The following is a 17,510-nucleotide window of genomic DNA, read 5'->3' as shown; positions in this document are numbered from 1 at the left end:
ATCTGTTTCAGTCTGGATGGTGCTTATGCATTTTTGTCTCTGGATAATTCTTCTGCTGGTCCAGTAGAAGGTTGCCACTATGTGCAAAGAGTTCAGCATTTGCCAGGGCCACTATGGCTACTAGATGACTGAAGTACAGGCTATCCTACAAGGTCTTCTCCTCACTGCTGTGGGTCATTCCTTTTTCTGTTTCTCAGTCTAAAACAATGGCTTCATTCATCCACTAAAGACATCTCCTGGTACAGGTCCTCAACCCAGTGCTCCAGCAGGTGCTCAGAGGCCCAGCAACAGCCCAACTCACTTCTCCTCGTAAGGTTTCCTGCGACCAAGGAAGTTCACGCCAGGGGCATACCTGCTGCAGGATTTATGATGGACCCTGTGCTGAATTTTCCTTTTGTTGTCCCAAAAGAGGCTGTTGCTTGAATATTGCTGGCGGAAGGCCCCTGCACCCCTTGTGGCATGGTTGTGCCCATGCCTGCTTGGTTGGGGAGGCATCTGGGCTCAGCACAGTGAATGTGCAGAGGTGAACCAGGACTGAGACAGGAGCAATCCAGCTTACCTCATACCATATCCTTGGACTTGCTGAGAACATCTGGAGCCGCAGTGTTCTTGTTCTAGAGCCTTTCAGCTAGTAGTAGTCATCTGTTGAGCAATCTTTGAGTTTACATCCTTTCTAAGACCTGTTTTTTTGTACTTCTCCCAGCCTTGGTGTCCTGAGGCATGGGAGCTAAGCCTTGAGCTTGATGCTGTATAACTGCACACTGCTGTACCAAATGAATCATCAAGCCAGGCAAATATAAAGGTCCATTGTATGTATAGTTCCCTACCACCCATACATCCCACACACTCCCCTCCAGCCACCCAAACACATACTACCACACAATCAGACATCTCAAATCACTACATCCATACCCCTATAGCCCATTATACTCATGATCAAACTCCTTTCCCCCAATCTCTGAAGAAGGGAGCACCCGCCCCGGGCTCACCCCTCAACATCAAACCACCCGAACAGAAAGTTCAGTCTTCTTGCAAAATGTAACATAAAAACATAAAAAAGTGGGTGTGCCAGAACCGGTGGTGGGAGGCGGGGATAGTGCTGGGCAGACTTATAAGGTCTGTGCCCTGAAAAGGACAGGTACAAATCAAGGTAAGGTATACACAAAAAGTAGCACATATGAGTTTATCTTGTTGGGCAGACTGGATGGACCGTGCAGGTCTTTTTCTGCTGTCATGTACTATGTTACTATGTTACTTGCACCGGACGGAAAGCAGTCTGATTAAAAGGGTGACAAAAAACATCCATAGCTTTCCTATGCCAATCAGGGTGATTGGAAAAACAATTCCCCTGAGATGTTACTGACCACCGCAGTGTGTCCACCCTTTATGAGATAAGTGTGTTCGCCAGCTCTACACCGCACTTGCACCTAGGTTCCCTATGAACGATCTCCAATTGCAGAGGTCAAAAACAAAAGGAAAAAAAAATCAATTAAACTTGAAGGTACCCGGCTGCAAGTAGAAAAAAAACCAAGACCTATAGGCCCAAACATATGCAATCTCTCTACATGTGTTCATCTTCCTACACCGACAGCAGTTCTGGTGCTGGTAGCCATTGGATAAATGCAGCTAAATCTTCAGATTTCTCAAAGTGCAAGTCTTTACCATGAAGTGCAAAACGCAATCATTCAGGGTACTGCAATGATACTTTGAACCCTCACTTGTAAAGATCCATACAGTATGGCGCAATAGCCCTCTTCCGTGCAGCCACTGCTGCTGAAAAATCCTGGAACAGCTTTGCATTTTCATATGAAAGAGCCTGTAATTCTCTATATTTACACAAGATAAGTTCTTTCTCTACGTAATTTAAAAACCCGACGATGACTGGTGTAGGGCGTCGGTCGTCCGCCTGGTGCTGTCCCATGTGCTCGTTCAATAGAAAAAGTGGCAGGGCCATTTTGCATATTCAGCGCTGTGGGAAGCCAGGCCTCTAGCCAAGTATGTAAGTCTCTTTCCTTTATACTTTCTGGAAGACTTATTAAACGCAAGTTGTTACGATTACTACGATTCTCTTGGTCTTCAACTCTTTCTTGCAATTTTTGTTTTTGCTGCTCCAGCATTCATAGTTGGTTATCAAGGCCTGCCGTTTGAGTCTCTTGGGTGACGATTCACTCTTCCACTTGTGCGAAGCATTAATTAGGGGGAATCAAGGCTATCTTTAACTTCTTGCAGCACAGTCTTGATTTGAGATAATTTGTCATCCATCACCGCCGTAAAGTGTTTCTTTAGTTCCATTACCGCTGCCTCATCCAGAACATCAGAAGTAATCGCCGTCTTGGATAAACTCATGCAAGACAGTTGTTGGTGATGCACTGCACCTTTACTCGGCATAACCTGTCAGTACAGCTCATTCAGCTGCTTCCGAAGCAGTGGAATCTCTTAGAGCTAAAAAGGGTCTTCTGCAAGGAGAAATTCTGCACGATTAGAGCAGATTTATAGGGATCAGCTCAGAGCTCCTCTCTAGGGCTTCTTGCTAGGACAGCTGCATCACGTGACCCCTGCTTTAGGTTTTCTCTAAATAATTTATTTTGATATCTCTGTTTTCTTAATATCTCTGTAATTTTTGTGGTTTAGTGGCTATTTTCAATGAATTTCAGATCTAGTGTATTATTCCATTTGACATCTGTTCATTTTATTATCCAACATATTTGCATCAAGGATATATCCCATTCTTTTCTTCTGTGTATATTTTGTTTTGCACTTTCTTTGTAAATAAATCCTTTTCTGTTAGCTCTGTGTGGCCCATGTACTTATCAGTGCATGATAAGAGGGAATCCTGAATTCTGGAACCTATTTATTAGCTGTGTCTATTGCATTAGACTTAGTGCCATTATTTACACGTCTATATCGTACACCTCCCAGTAGGGGAAAAAGTGTCAGCTGTTACCCTCACATGTTGTCTAAAAAATACAATTCAGTATGCATTAAAGTAGAATTTTTTCACTTTTAGAGGACAATTTTTTAAGGGTGCACCTATTTTAAGTCAATTTTATAAAGACAAGTAGATGCAATTTATCTTTATAAAATATTAAAGTAAATGTAAGAAATCACACCAACATTTCAGGTGTGGACATTTACACCCACCCTGGAGATGGAGTAAATATCCACACCTATACTTCTTAAATAAGCATGTAGATGAAGAAATTAGATCTTACCTGCTAATTTGCTTTCCTTTAGTCTCTCCAGACCAGTCCAGAATGATGGGTTATGCACTCCTATCAGCAGACAGAGACTGAGACTCCCCACTTTTGCACAAACCTATAACTGGCCTGTGCAATCCAGCATGCGCGGTGTGCGCGATTCGCGCACCTGAAGACTCTGGCAAAACTTTTAAGTGTATATATTTTTTGATTAAAAAATTGCCGTTTCCTGGGCCGACGCGGACATCGACCCACATGTGAGAACAATCAGCCTGCTGTCCTCGGAGAATGCCTGCTATAGGTAAGTATCTTTGCTATCTCTAAATGACAATAGACTCGTTCTTCCAAGTTCTTCAAGGGCAAAATGAGAATCTATAAGAAAGCCAGCTTTTTATTTTTTGTCTCCTGTCTTATGGAATTCCCTTCCACAGTATTTGCACTTGGAAAAATCATTTACCACTTTATGTTCATTGCTAAAAGCATATTTCTTTGCATTGGCTTTCTCCAATGGTTAATTCATTCTTAAGTGAACCTGTATAAGCGGGAGGGCTGGCTTTAAGCACAATGGTCCACAACTGAGTCTGAATGGATTTGTAATCTTTAATTTTGTTAACCACTTTGATTTGTTTTGATGACGAAGACAACATACTACTAAGCCATGTAGACTGCTGCAATGGAATGCGGGATGCAAAGAACAAACTTTAAAGAAACTTCAGACCGCTCAAAACACGGCAGCTAGGCTTATCTTCAGAAAAACGTGATTTGAAAGTGCAAAACCCCTTCGCAAAAAACTACACAGGCTCCCAATCAAAGAACGCATTGCTTTCAAAATCTGCACTCTGGTTCACAAAATTATCTACAGTGAAGCTCCGGGATACATGACAGACTCAATCGACCTACCAATTAGAAACACATCCGAATCAACACGAACGTACCTAAATCTGCACTACCCAAAGAACTCAAATACAAATCAACTTACGCATCCAGTTTTTCCTACATAAGCACACAACTGAGGAACGCATTACCAAAAGCCTTGAAAACTACGAACGACCACCTAAACTTCCGGAAAACACCAAAAACTAACCTGTTTAAAAAGGCATACCCTACCGATGCAACATAAATGCCTGATTTTTGCAACACAATAAAACTAAAGAACGTAATGGACATAACACAGCTCACTTTGTATTTGTTTACACCGGAGTCTGTAACGCCTCTCCGGTACTACGTAAGCCACATTGAGCCTACAAATAGGTGGGAGAATGTGGGATATAAATGTAACAAGTAAATAAATAAAATAGAGAGTTAGTATTTTTGCAACAATGCAAATAACTGAGACCCCAATCTGTACCTCTCAATGCTCCGCTTGCCTATTACTTCTCCTTTTTATTCTTGTACTGAGTTGGCTTCTGATTTATCATTTTCTTTCTTTTCTTTTAATACATCCAACACTTACTACTACTACTACTACTACTTAACATTTGTAGAGCTCTACAAGGGTTACGCAGCGCTGTACAGTTTAACAAAGAAGGACAGTCCCTGCTCAAAGGAGCTTACAATCTAAAGGACGAAATGTCAAGTTGGGGCAGTCTAGATTTCCTGAATAGAGGTATGGTGGTTAGGTGCTGAAGGCAACATTGAAGAGGTGGGCTTTGAGCAAGGATTTGAAGATGGGCCGGGAGGGGGCCTGGCGAATGGGCTCAGCAAATGTAAACCAAACTAAACCCCTCGCAGTGACCTTCAAGGGTGAGCTCCTATAAGTCTGCAGAAATGAAAAGGCAAATGGTATATACTGCCTTTCTGTGGCTACAATCAAAGCAGTTTATATATTATATACAGGGACTTATTTTGTACCTGGGTAAATGGAGGCTTAAGTGACTTGCCCAGAGTCACAAAGAGCTGCAGTGAGAATTGAACCCAGTTTCTCAGGCCACTGCACTAAGCACTGCACTTGCGCAGCAAAGGCCACATCCTGCCCAGCCTAAACATCCACTCAAGTATCTGAAAAAGGAATGCAAAAACAGGACCAAATGGATGCCTTACAAATCTACTGCTGAGGAACCAGACAGCTTTTTACCCATGAGGCTGCCTGATCCCTGGTGAATTAAGCCTTCATAGATTCTGGTACCGGCTGCCTTTAAAGAATATACATTGATGCATTTGCTTGCTTTCTTTATCCACCTACCAGTAGTCGTTTTGGACACATTCCTTGCTTCCAGTCATCAAATAAAACAAACAAATGATCTGAACGATGAAACTCCTCTGTCCTGTGCAATGCCCTCCTGACATCTAGCCGATGTAAGTGTTGCTGCTCTTTGACTCCTCTGACTTCCACCAATACCAGCAACACAATAGCCTGGTTGGCATGAAAGGTCAACACTGCCTTGGGGAGGAAGAAGGGCACTAGATGGAATACTACCTTTTCTTTGGAAAACACAAGAAAAGGCTCCATGCACGATAAGGCCTGTAATTCTGAAATCTTGACTGATGAAATTGTGACCAGAAACACAGTCTTCAGAGTAACATCCTTAAGCGTATGCTTTGCTAAGGGCTCAAAAGAAGACCTAACTAAAGCTGACAAAATGAGATTTAAATCCCAAGACAGAACCAACAGACTGCAAGGAGGCTGACTAAGCTTAACTCCTCTAAGAAATCTGAGCATATACATATGTGATGCCAAGGTTTTGTCCCATACCAGACCCTGATAACACACCATTGCCACCGCCTGAACTTTAAGGGATAAGAAGGCCAGACCTCTGCTGTCTAAACCACCCCGTAAAAACTCCAAGATTTCTACCATGAAGACTACAACTACTACTAATAAGAATAATTTCTATAGAGCTACTAGACGTACGCATCGTTGACTGCAATATTTTTATTTTATTATAGATGTATTTGTTATAACCTGCTCAGATTTAGAGATGGTGCGGGATATAAATGTTTTTAAAGAAATAAAATCTGGCGATCCTAACACCATCCCTCGAACATACACCACACTCAAATGTAGGCCAAGGAAGCAGATCTTTTCTGTCCGAATAACCTCTCTTCCACAGGCATGCTCTCAAGAGCCAAGCTGTAAGACAAAATAAAAGCACCTTCACCAGGCCCTGCATTAACAGTTCTTATGACACTAGTAGTCTCCATGGATTCCCCACCAATAGCCGTACCAGATCTCCATATCAAACTAACTGTTGCCAATCCAGGGTTACAACACCACAGTGCTCCCTTGATGCTCAATCATTTAAAATACCTGGCCCAGCAACAGCCACAGAGGAAACACATAGATGAAGCCGTTAATTGATTGTGGCTGTACCAGGGCATTGATGCCTTCTGACATTAACTCTCTCCTGCAACCAAAAGATCTAGGCATCTTTGCATTCCCTGTTTATGTTATCAAGTCCACCATGGGCTGGCCACAAGTGCACACTATGTGCTATCTGACCTAGGCAATGGGTGCCCTATCCCTTGAGACTGGTGTCCATGGTCACAATCATCCACTCTGGAGCTGCAAAATTCATGCCTTTCTCCACGTTGGGGGTGGAGAGGTGGGGTGTGGAGCCACACTGCAGACTGTTCCCATATGCAGCCCTGGAGCAGCAACTTTACTTGCATGTCCTGCATCTAGGAAGAGTACAAAAACAAAAGAGCCTCCTGGAGGAGCTGCATTTGGGCCCTGGCCCACTGAAGTAATGTCAGTATCACAGCCATGGACCCCAATACCTGACTATAATCCAAGGCCTGTGGAATCCTCATGTCAAGGAAGAACTGAATCTGACTGCAGCTTTTGAGCTTTGGCCACCAGCAAGAAGACATGTTCCTATTGCATACTTTAGCAGTGTGTCTTGCTTAACTATTCATTGAGTGAAAAAATATTTCCTCCTATTTGTTTTAAAAGTATTTCTATGTAACTTCCTTGAGTATCCAATAGTCTTTGAAAGAGTAAAAAATCAATTCACTTCTACTCGTTCTACACCACTCAGGATTTGGTAGCCCTCAATCATATCTCCTCTCAGCCATCTCTTTTCCAAGCTGAAGAGCCCTAACCTCTTTAGCTTTTCCTCATATGAGAGGACTGCCATCCCCTTTATCATTTTGGTTGCTCTTCTTTGAACCTTTTCTAATTTCGCTATGTCTTTTTTGAGTTATGGCAACCAGAACTGAGCACAATACTCGAGGTGAGGTTGCACCATGTAGTGATACAGAGACATTATGTTATTTTTGGTCTTATTTCTCATCCCTTTCTTAATAATTCGTAGCATCCTGTTTGCTTTTTTTTGGCTGCCGCCACCACCACCACACACTGAGCAGAAGATTTCAGCATAGTAATCTACAACGACACCTAGATCGTTTTCTTGAGTGCTGACCCCCAAGGTGGATCCTAGCATCAGGTAATTATGATTCGAATTATTCTTTCCAGTGTGCATCACTTTACATTTGTCCACATTAAATTTCATCTGCCGTTTGGATGGCTCTTCCAATTTCCTAAGGTCTTCCTGCAACTTTTCACAGTCCAGGAAATGCACCATTTCCAGTTGGTTGGCAGATTGCATTTCTTTCACATACCCGGGCTGGGCTGTCCCTGGAGGGTCATGTCAGGGCTCACAATGTTAGAGCCATGGCTTCGTTAGTAGCCCACTTGAGATCAGCCTTCGTTAAAGAAATTTTCAAGGCTGTGATGTGTTCTTCAGTCTACACATTCACATCTCATTACTGCCTTGAGCAGGATACTGAACGTTACGGTCGGTTTGGAAAGACAGTTCTGCAGAATTTGTTTGGGGTCTAGAGAACAACTCCACCTTCCTAGGCCTGTTTTGTTCTGTTCCAGGCTGCACTCTCACTCAGACTGTATATAGTTTCAGGTTAATTATTTTTTTGCTCTCACCGTTGCGAGGTCCAATGGACCACTGGTGGTTGTTTTTGGTGAGCTTAGTAACTAGGGATTCCCACATGTGAAAATTATAGGCCTCCTTGTCCTCGGAGAAAGAAAAGATACTTACCTGTAGCATGTATTCTGCGAGGACTGCAGGCCTTATGTTCTCACAAACCCTCCCGCCTTCCCTTGGAGTTGTCTCCTATTTTTTACTTTTATTATGCTATAGTATTGTACTGCGGGAACCGCACTCTCGTGATGGGTGGGAAGGCACCTGACCCAGATCTAGTTTCGCTCCATAGTATCTATGTACTTATGTTTTCAACTTTACAAGAGAACTTGGAGCTATGATTCATAGACATAATGGGGACAAAACCAAAATTAAATCAACCTGTCTAGATTGACTAGCAGGCTCATTTTCGAAAGAGAAGGACGTCCATCTTTTGACATAAATCGGAAGATGAACATCCATCTCCCAGAGATGTCCAAATCGGTATAATCGAAACCCGATTTTAGACATCTCAAACTGCAGTCTGTCGCAAGGACATCCAAATTTCAAGGGGGCGTGTCGGAGGTGTAGCGAAGGCGGGACTTGGGCGTGCCTAACACTTGGACGTCTTTGACCCATAATCGAAAAAAGCAAGGACGTCCATGATGAACACTTGGACATTTTCACCCGGATGTGTTTTTTTTACGAATAACTACTACTACTACTACTACTTAACATTTCTATAGCGCTGCTAGGGTTACGCAGCACTGTACAATTTAACATAAAAGGACAGGCCCTGCTCAAAGAGCTTACAATCTAAAGGACAAGTGAGTAGACGATACGATGGGGGCAGTCAATTTGGGGCAGTCCAGATATCCTGAAGGTAAGAGTTAGGTGCCGAAGGCAGCATTGAAGAGGTGGGTTTTAAGCAGAGACTTGAAGATGGGCAGGGAGGGGGCTTGACGTAGGGGCTCAGGAAGGTTGTTCCAGGCATAGGGTGAGGCGAGGCAGAATGGGCGGAGCCTGGAGTTGGCAGTGGTGGAGAAGGGTACTGAGAGGAGGGATTTGTCCTGTGAACGGAGGTTTCGGGTGGGAACATAAGGGGAGATGAGGGTAGAGAGGTAGTGAGGGGCAGCAGATTGAGTGCCCAAAATGACGAGATGATCACCGGAGGGAATGGGGATGACCTCCCGTTACTACCCCAGTGGTCACTAACCCCCTCCCCCCCTCAAAAAAACATCTTTCAAAATAATTCGTGCCAGCCTTAGATGTCATACTCAGGTCTATGACAGTGCATGCAGGTCTCAGGAGCAGTTTTAGTGGGTGCAGTGCAGTTCAGACAGGCGGGCCCAGGCCCATACCCTACCCTACCCTACCCATTACATTTGTGGAGGAAACAGTGAGCTTTCCAAAACCCACCAGAAACCCACTGTACCCATATCTAGGTGCCCCCCTTCACCCGTAAGGGCTATGGTAGTGGTGTGCAGTTGTGGGTAGTGGGTTTTGGGGGGCTCAGCACACAAGGTAAGGGAGCTGTGTTCCAGGAAGCATTTTATGAAGTCTGCTGCAGTGCCCCTTAGGGTGCCTGGTTGGTGTCCTGACATGTGAGGGGGACCAGTGCAGTAGAAATGCTGGCTCCTCCCAAGTCCAAATGGCTTGCATTTGGACGTTTTTGACATGGACATCTTTGGTTTCAAAAATCGCCGAAAGTCAAAGATGTCCATGTCTAGGGACATCCAAATTTAAGGACGTCTTTGGATTTGGATGTCCCTGATGCTTTTTTCAAAACGAAAGATGGACGTCCATCTTTTTTCGAAAATATGGTTTTCCCCGCCCCCGGATTTCGATGTTTTGCAAAGACGTCCAAATCGCAACTTGGACATTTCTTTCAAAAATGCCCCTCCACCTCAGTTAGATACTCCATGGTCAGATGGCTCATTCCCTTGGGAGCTACAAGTATTATTTCAGGAGAACTTTCAGCTCAACCTGGCAGTCTAAAATGGGCTAGCACAGTCATTAAAATATACATATATTTATTTTATTTATTTATTTATTTATTACATTTGTACCCCACATTATCCCACCTATTTGCAGGCTCAATATGGCTGACAGAGTGTTGTTATGACATATTCATGAGAGGATATTAGATATAATCGGTGGTAGGACGAAGATATTTGAAGAAAGAGAAGGGAGTGTTAAATAGGGTGATGTAGGAGGTGTAATTAGTTGTGTAGATAGGTTGTGTGGTGATTTGTGTCTTTAGAGGTTCTTTTTGTAGGCTCTGTTGAAGAGATGTGTCTTCAAGGATTTGCGAAAGTTGCTTAGATTGTCCATGGTTTTTAAGGTTGGGGTAACGCATTCCATAGCTGTGTGCTTCTGTACGAGAAGGTGGTGGCGTATGCTTGCTTGTATTTAAGTCCTTTACAGCTGGGGAAGTTCAAATTGAGGAATTTGCGGGCTGATCTCTTGGCGTTTCTGGGCGGTAGGTCCACTAGGTTAGACATGTAAAGTGGGGCATCTGCGTGAATGATCTTGTATACGATCGTGCATATCTTGAATTCGATGCGTTCCTTGAGTGGTAGCTAGTGAAGGTTCTCTCTTAAGGGTTTCGCACTTTCGTATTTGGTTTTTCCAAATATGAGTCTGGCTGCGGTATTTTGGGCTGTTTGGAGTTTCTTAATAATCTGTTCTTTGCAGCCGGCGTACTGAGCATTACAGTAGTCCAAGTGACTTATTACCATAGACTGTTCCAGGGTACGGAAAATGCTTCTCGGGAAGTAAGGCTTAACTCTTTTGAGTTTCCACATCGAGTAGAACATCTTTTTTGTCGTGTTTTTCACGTGGGTATCGAGAGTGAGGTTTTGGTCTATGGTAACTCCGAGAATCTTCAGGTTTTCTGAGATAGGAAGGGTGCAGTATGGTGTGGTAATAGTGGAGTAGTTGTTTGTGTTGTATTGAGAAGTGAGTACTAGGCATTGAGTTTTTTCTGCGTTGAGTTTTAGATGGAATGAATCTGCCCAGGTGTGCATGGTTCTGAGGCCTTGGTCGATCTCGTTGGTGATTTCGGTTAGATTGTGTTTGAACGGGATGTAGATTGTGACATCGTCTGCATATATGAAAGGGTTAAGGTTTTGATTGGCTAATAGTTTGGCTAGTGGTATCATCATTAAGTTGAAGATGGTAGGTGATAAGGGGGATCCTTGAGGAACTCCGCATTCCGGTGTCCATGGAGGTGATCTTTCGGCATCTGTTATTACTTGGTAGGATCTGGTGGTGAGGAATCCCTCGAACCGCTTGAGGACTGGGCCTCCGACTCCGAAGTATTCTAGAATATGAAGTAATATTCCATGATCAACCATGTCGAAGGCGCTTGACATGTCAAATTGTAGTACTAGTATGTTCTTACCAGTTGCAATTGTTTTTTTGAATGAGTTCATTGCTGCCACTAGTAAAGTATATATGGGTAGAAAGAGGAAATGTAGGATGATCATTTAACAGTTTTGCTCTTGTCATTTTAGGCTCTTCCAGCATGTCCCATCCAAGCTACGTGTGAAGCTGCCTCAAAGGAGGAAAATAAGGAGAAGAATAGATACGTTAACATTTTGCCATGTAGGTATTAACTTTTAACATCCGATATGGAACATAATCAATCTGAAACAGCAGGGTAGGACAGGGCATTTTATTCATGCCATAAAGTTGTGTTGTAGGAGCAATTAGCCTTTACTTGTTGTGCAGCAGGACACGTACAGTAGGAAGCACATTAAGGTATGCACTCAGAATTTTATTAATTGTGTTGATCAAATGGCTAGGATTGAGGAAACAGCATATCATTTGGAGACGTAGCTTGCAGAGCCTGTGCCTTTATTGCATGGTCTAGTGATAATTTCTGCCCAGTTGTCATGTTTCCAAGTGCTATCTGAAACGAATATAGAAGTGCTTAACATTGCTGCAACTGACTGTTCCATGTACTGCTGCTCTGCATACCACTTTACTAACCTCGCTTGTGTCTATCAGATCTCTTGTTCTTATCTTAATTTTATTTTGAAAATGTGTATTATGAAGTAATTAGTCTTTTTTGAATGGCTTTGTATAATTTCAGATCCCGATTATGGTTAAGTACGTTTTTTTTCTTTTATGTTTATAATATTCATTGTTTTGAGTTTAACTTTGATTATTCCAGGAGTTTGCTCCTGTTCCTGTTCTGGTAACCACTTAGAACTACAAGGTATTAGCAGGCTACAAAATGTTTTGTTATGTTACCCACTTAATTTTATGTTTTAGAAAAAAATACAGCTCAGATGCTTTTGGGTGTCTTCAAGCTGACTCCTTTTGTGTTTTGTTTATAAATAGAAATCAAACAAAATAAAACATGGAAAAGAAAATAAGATGATACCTTTTTTATTGGACATAACTTAATACATTTCTTGATTAGCTTTCGAAGGTTGCCCTTCTTTGTCAGATCGGAAATAAGCAAATGAGTTAGCAGATAGTATATATAAGAGAAACATCAAAGCATTACTTTGACAGTCTGACAGAGTGGGAGGGTGGGGGTATGCATGGGGACATCAAAGCATTTCATTGATATTCTAACAGGATGGGTGTTGGTAGGTGAGAGGAGGGTAATAAACAGAGAAATACAGCTTTATGGTTTATAATGGGTTAGAAAACCCAGATCCTTATTAAGTCCTGTTTGCTGGGTGTCAAAATATTCATTCATTCTTATTTCAAAGGTCTTACGTTCCTGTATTGTTTTAAAATTACCTTTCAGTATTCTTACTGTGAAATCACTGGTGCAGTGTTCTGGTCTTGTGAAGTGTTGGCCCACAGGGGTGGGGGCTTGACTGGCACCAGCTATTTTCATGTGATGTCTGTGCAGATTGAATCTTGTCTTAAGCATCTGGCCTGTTTCTCCAATATAGCATCCTTCGTTACATTTTTTACACTGAATGATATATACCACATTGGATGATGAGCATGTAAAATAGTCCTTTCCATATCATCAAGCTGATCAATCCATAGACTGGTGGGTTGTGTCCATCTACCAGCAGGTGGAGATAGAGAGCAAACTTTTGCCTCCCTATATGTGGTCATGTGCTGCCGGAAACTCCTCAGTATGTTCTCTATCTCAGCAGGTGGTGGTCACACACAGCAGCAGCTCTGGCTAGGCCTCCAAGCCTAATCCTTAGGTTTTGTTGAGGCCTGGGGTTGAGGGCTCTTTTGAGCAAGTGCAAACCTGGTGGTGCCAGGTCCCTCCTTTTCTCCCCCCTCCCGCTGGCTCCGTTTAAAAAAAAAAAAAAAAAAAAAAAAAAAATTTTAAACGTCTTTAAAGGCGTTTAATTCGACGTTTCTTTAAACGTTCATTGCAGCTACTCACTGGGACACCAGTTCGTTACAGCTCGGAGCGGCAAGCAGGTAATTTTACCTTTTTATAGCGGGCAGGGGGTTCCCCGATTCTTCTCCTCGTGGCATATGGCGTCGGAGGGCGAGGGCGCAAAGGGTCGCTCCCCGGATCGCTGGAGCGCTTCTAGAGGGGATGCGGGGGTTTTACAACCTGATTCGCCCTTGATGGGTGACAGTTTCGTGACCGATGAATGTCCCGGTCGTTCCTCTGGCGTGGCGGTTTTTTCCCGCCATAAACGCCCATCCCCCGCTCCTCGCCTCCGCCATCTTGGCCGGCCACGCGGCTCGGACGGCTTCTTCGTGGGCCGCCCTTGAGGTTGGAGACATTAATGCCATGAACGCCCTTAATTTGGGCGACGGCACAAGCGGCTAAAGTTAAGCGCCGTTCTTCCCGCGCGGCTCCTTCGTGGAGTTTCGCGCCGGACGCCATTTTGGATGCGCAGCATGTCTCTCCCCCGCTATTGCGAGCGCCGGTTGAGAGTGCGTCTAGGGCTGTTGCCCAGGCTGCGGAAGTGCACAGTCTGGGGGGTTTCTCCCCCGAGTTTGTTTTGCTGCTGCATCAGGCTTTCCTCATGCAAAACGCTGCCCCTGCTCCCTCTTCTGATAAAGAGGTTGAGGTTCCCAGAGGTAAACGCCCTCGGGTTGATTTCCAGGCCTTGGAGGACTTTGTCTCCTCCGATGTAGATGAGGGCAGCGTGTCTGAGGTCTCCCAACGGTCCTTTGCGGATTCCTTGGAGGAGATAGATCCCCGCTCGGATGGAGCGGATGACCCCTCTGCAGCGCGGCTTTTTAGCCCAGAGGATTTGCCCAACCTGTTTTTACAGGCCATGGACACTTTGAAGATTTCCTCTCCGGAGGACGTCTCTCCCTCAGCCCCTGTTGGCTCTGCCATTATGCTGGGGACGAAGCGCCCGCCTAGATCCTTCCACGTGCATGATGCCATGCACACCTTAATTGCGGCTCAATGGGATGTCCCGGAAACGAGCCTTAAAGTGGCTAGGGCTATGTCCCGCCTCTATCCTTTGGCTGTGAGTGAACGTGAGGCCTATCTGTGGCCTACCGTGGATTCTTTAATCACTGCGGTGACTAAGAAAACGGCGTTGCCGGTGGAAGGTGGCACGGCCCTAAAGGACGCCCAAGACAGAAGATTGGAGGCGGCCTTAAGGTCGTCCTTTGAGGCAGCTGCTTTAAGTTTGCAGGCCTCAGTTTGCGGCTCCTATGTGGCCAGGGCGTGCCTGACTATGGTGCAGCGGGCTTCCCCCTCGGATCTTTCCTTGAGGGCTGATTGGCCGGCCCTGGAATCGGGCTTAGCCTATTTGGCAGACTTGCTGTATGATGTCTTGAGAGCCTCAGCTAAAGGCATGGCTCAGACAGTCCTCTGCGCGGCGGTGGCTTTGGCTGAAACATTGGTCTGCTGACCACGCCTCTAAATCCCGCCTGGCTAGATTGCCTTTTAAAGGCAAGCTGCTCTTTGGGGTCGAGCTGGACAAAATCGTGACCGATCTCGGCACGTCTAAGGGCAAGAAATTACCAGAGGTCAGGGCTCGGGCTAGTACTCGTCCCGGTACCTCCAGAGGACGGTTGCTGGAAGCCCGTCGGTACCGCCCGGGCAAGTCGGGTTCCTCTGCCCCCTCTTCCTTCAAGAGGAATTTCTCCCCCAAGCAGCATTCCTTTCGCAGAGACCGCCGTCCCGGAGGTGCTCCCTCCGGTCCTCCCCCAGGGTCTCGTACCCAATGACGGGGCCTTGGTCCACGCCCCCGTGCAGATTGGAGGACGGCTGTCCTCGTTTCTGGGCGAGTGGACCACTATAACTTCAGACGCGTGGGTGCTGGAAGTCATCAGAGACGGCTACAAGCTAGAGTTCTGCCAACCCTTAAGAGACGGGTTTGTACTCTCTCCCTGCAAGTCTCCGGTCAAGCTGTGGCAGTGCAGCAGACCTTGGACAACCTGATCCGCCTGGGTGCGGTCGTTCCGGTGCCAAAAAATCAGATTGGCAAGGGACGTTACTCCATTTACTTTGTGGTTCCAAAGAAAGGAGGTTCTGTCCGGCCTATCCTCGACCTCAAAGGGGTCAATCGGGCCTGGAAAGTGAGGCACTTTCGCATGGAGACTCTCCGCTCTGTTATAGCGGCAGTGAAGGCAGGAGAGTTCTTGGCTTCCTTGGACATCAAGGAAGCGTACCTGCATATTCCCATCTGGCCTCCTCTCCAACGCTTTCTGCGTTTTACAGTCCTGAGACGACACTTCCAGTTCAGAGCCCTCCCTTTCGGGTTGGCTACTGCTCCGCGGACCTTTTCCAAAGTAATGGGGGTCATAGCGGCCTTCCTGCTAAAGGAAGGAGTACAAGTCCATCCTTATCTGGACGACTGGTTGATCCGAGCCCCCTCTTATGCAGAGTGCGGCAAAGCTATGGACCGGGTAGTTGCTCTTGTGAGCTCCCTGGGATGGATCATCAACTGGAAGAAGAGCCAGCTGCGCCCGACTCAGTCCCTGGAGTATCTGGGAGTTCGATTCGACACCCAAGTGGGCAGAGTGTTCCTGCCAGACAATCGGATTGTCAAGCTTCAGGCTCAGGTGGACTAGTTCCTAGTAGCCTCTCCTATTCGGGCTTGGGACTACGTGCAGCTGTTGGGCTCTATGACGGCCACGATGGAAGTGGTGCCCTGGGCCAGGGCTCATATGAGACCACTACAGCTATCTCTGCTGCTGCGCTGGACTCCGATGTCGGAGGATTATGCTGTGCGCCTTCCCGTGGACCCAGCAGTGCGCAAGGCGCTGAGCTGGTGGACGCAGACAGACAAGTTGTCTGCAGGATTGCCTCTGGTGACCCCGGAGTGGATTGTCGTCACGACAGACGCCTCTTGGATGGGCTGGGGAGCCCACTGTTTGGGAAGGACAGCGCAGGGGCTCTAGTCTCCTGCAGAGGCAAGTGGTCTATCAACCTCCTGGAACTCAGAGCCATTCGGTTGGTGTTATTGGAGTTCATCCCGGTACTGGTGTTGTAGCCTGTACGGGTCCTGTCGGACAATGCCACGGCTGTGGCCTATATCAACCGCCAGGGAGGTACCAAGAGCGCCCCTCTAGCCAAGGAGGCTATGAGTCTTTGCCAGTGGGCGGAAGCGAACCTGGAGCAGCTTTCAGCGGCCCACATTGCCGGAGTCATGAATGTCAAGGCGGACTTTCTCAGTCGCCATACCTTGGAGCCCGGAGAGTGGCAACTATCTGCTCAGGCGTTCTTGGACATCACGAAGCGCTGGGGCCAGCCGAGCCTAGATCTGATGGCGTCATCGGCCAATTGCCAAGTGCCGCGCTTTTTCAGCAGAGGGCAGGACCCTCGATCCCTGGGAGTAGATGCTCTTCTCCAACAGTGGCCGACACAAGAGCTCCTCTATGTGTTCCCGCCCTGGCCCATGTTGGGCAGGGTGCTAGACCGGGTGGCAAAGCATCCCGGCAGGGTAATCCTGGTGGGTCCGGATTGGCCCAGACGTCCCTGGTATGCGGACTTGATCAGGCTCTCAGTCGACGATCCTCTGCGGCTGTCAGTGGAGCAGGGCCTGTTACATCAGGGTCCCGTGGTGATGGAGGATCCCTCTCCCTTTGGTCTTACGGCCTGGCTATTGAGCGGCAGCGTCTGAGGAAGAAGGGTTTCTCAGACAAGGTCATCGCCACTATGCTGAGAGCGAGGAAGCGCTCTACTTCTACTGCTTACGCCAGGGTTTGGCGTATCTTTGCAGCATGGTGTGAAGCAGGCTCACTTTCTCCCTTCACTGCTCCAATTTCTTCAGTGTTGGCGTTCCTGCAAGAAGGTCTGGAGAAAGGCCTGTCGCTCAGTTCCCTTAAAGTCCAGGTAGCGGCTCTGGCTTGCTTCAGGGGCCGCCTGAAGGGTGCTTCCCTGGCTTCGCAGCCAGATGTGGTGCGCTTTCTCAAGGGAGTTAATCACCTGCGCCCTCCTCTGCACTCAGTGGTGCCTGCGTGGAATCTCAACCTGGTGCTAAGAGCATTGCAGAAGCCGCCTTTTGAACCCTTGTCGAGGGCATCTCTGAAAGACCTGACGTTG

General features: G+C 46.2%; 1 protein-coding gene across 5 annotated transcripts in view; it reads left to right on the top strand.

Annotated features, from left to right (window-relative positions):
• The window catches only part of PTPRA (protein tyrosine phosphatase receptor type A), a 373,699-nt gene that overhangs the window by 183,933 nt on the left and 172,256 nt on the right, over nucleotides 1–17,510 (top strand). For all 5 annotated transcript variants that reach the window (XM_030191011.1, XM_030191010.1, XM_030191012.1 and 2 more), the window contains one exon: nucleotides 11,572–11,662. In XM_030191011.1, the coding sequence (XP_030046871.1) occupies nucleotides 11,572–11,662 (91 nt within the window). The remainder of the gene's footprint in view (nucleotides 1–11,571; nucleotides 11,663–17,510) is intronic.

This window comes from Microcaecilia unicolor, chromosome 2, assembly GCF_901765095.1.
Source record: "Microcaecilia unicolor chromosome 2, aMicUni1.1, whole genome shotgun sequence".
NCBI lineage: Eukaryota > Metazoa > Chordata > Amphibia > Gymnophiona > Siphonopidae > Microcaecilia > Microcaecilia unicolor.
Note: the sequence above shows the minus strand (reverse complement) of the source record. Positions and strands in the feature narration are given on the sequence as shown.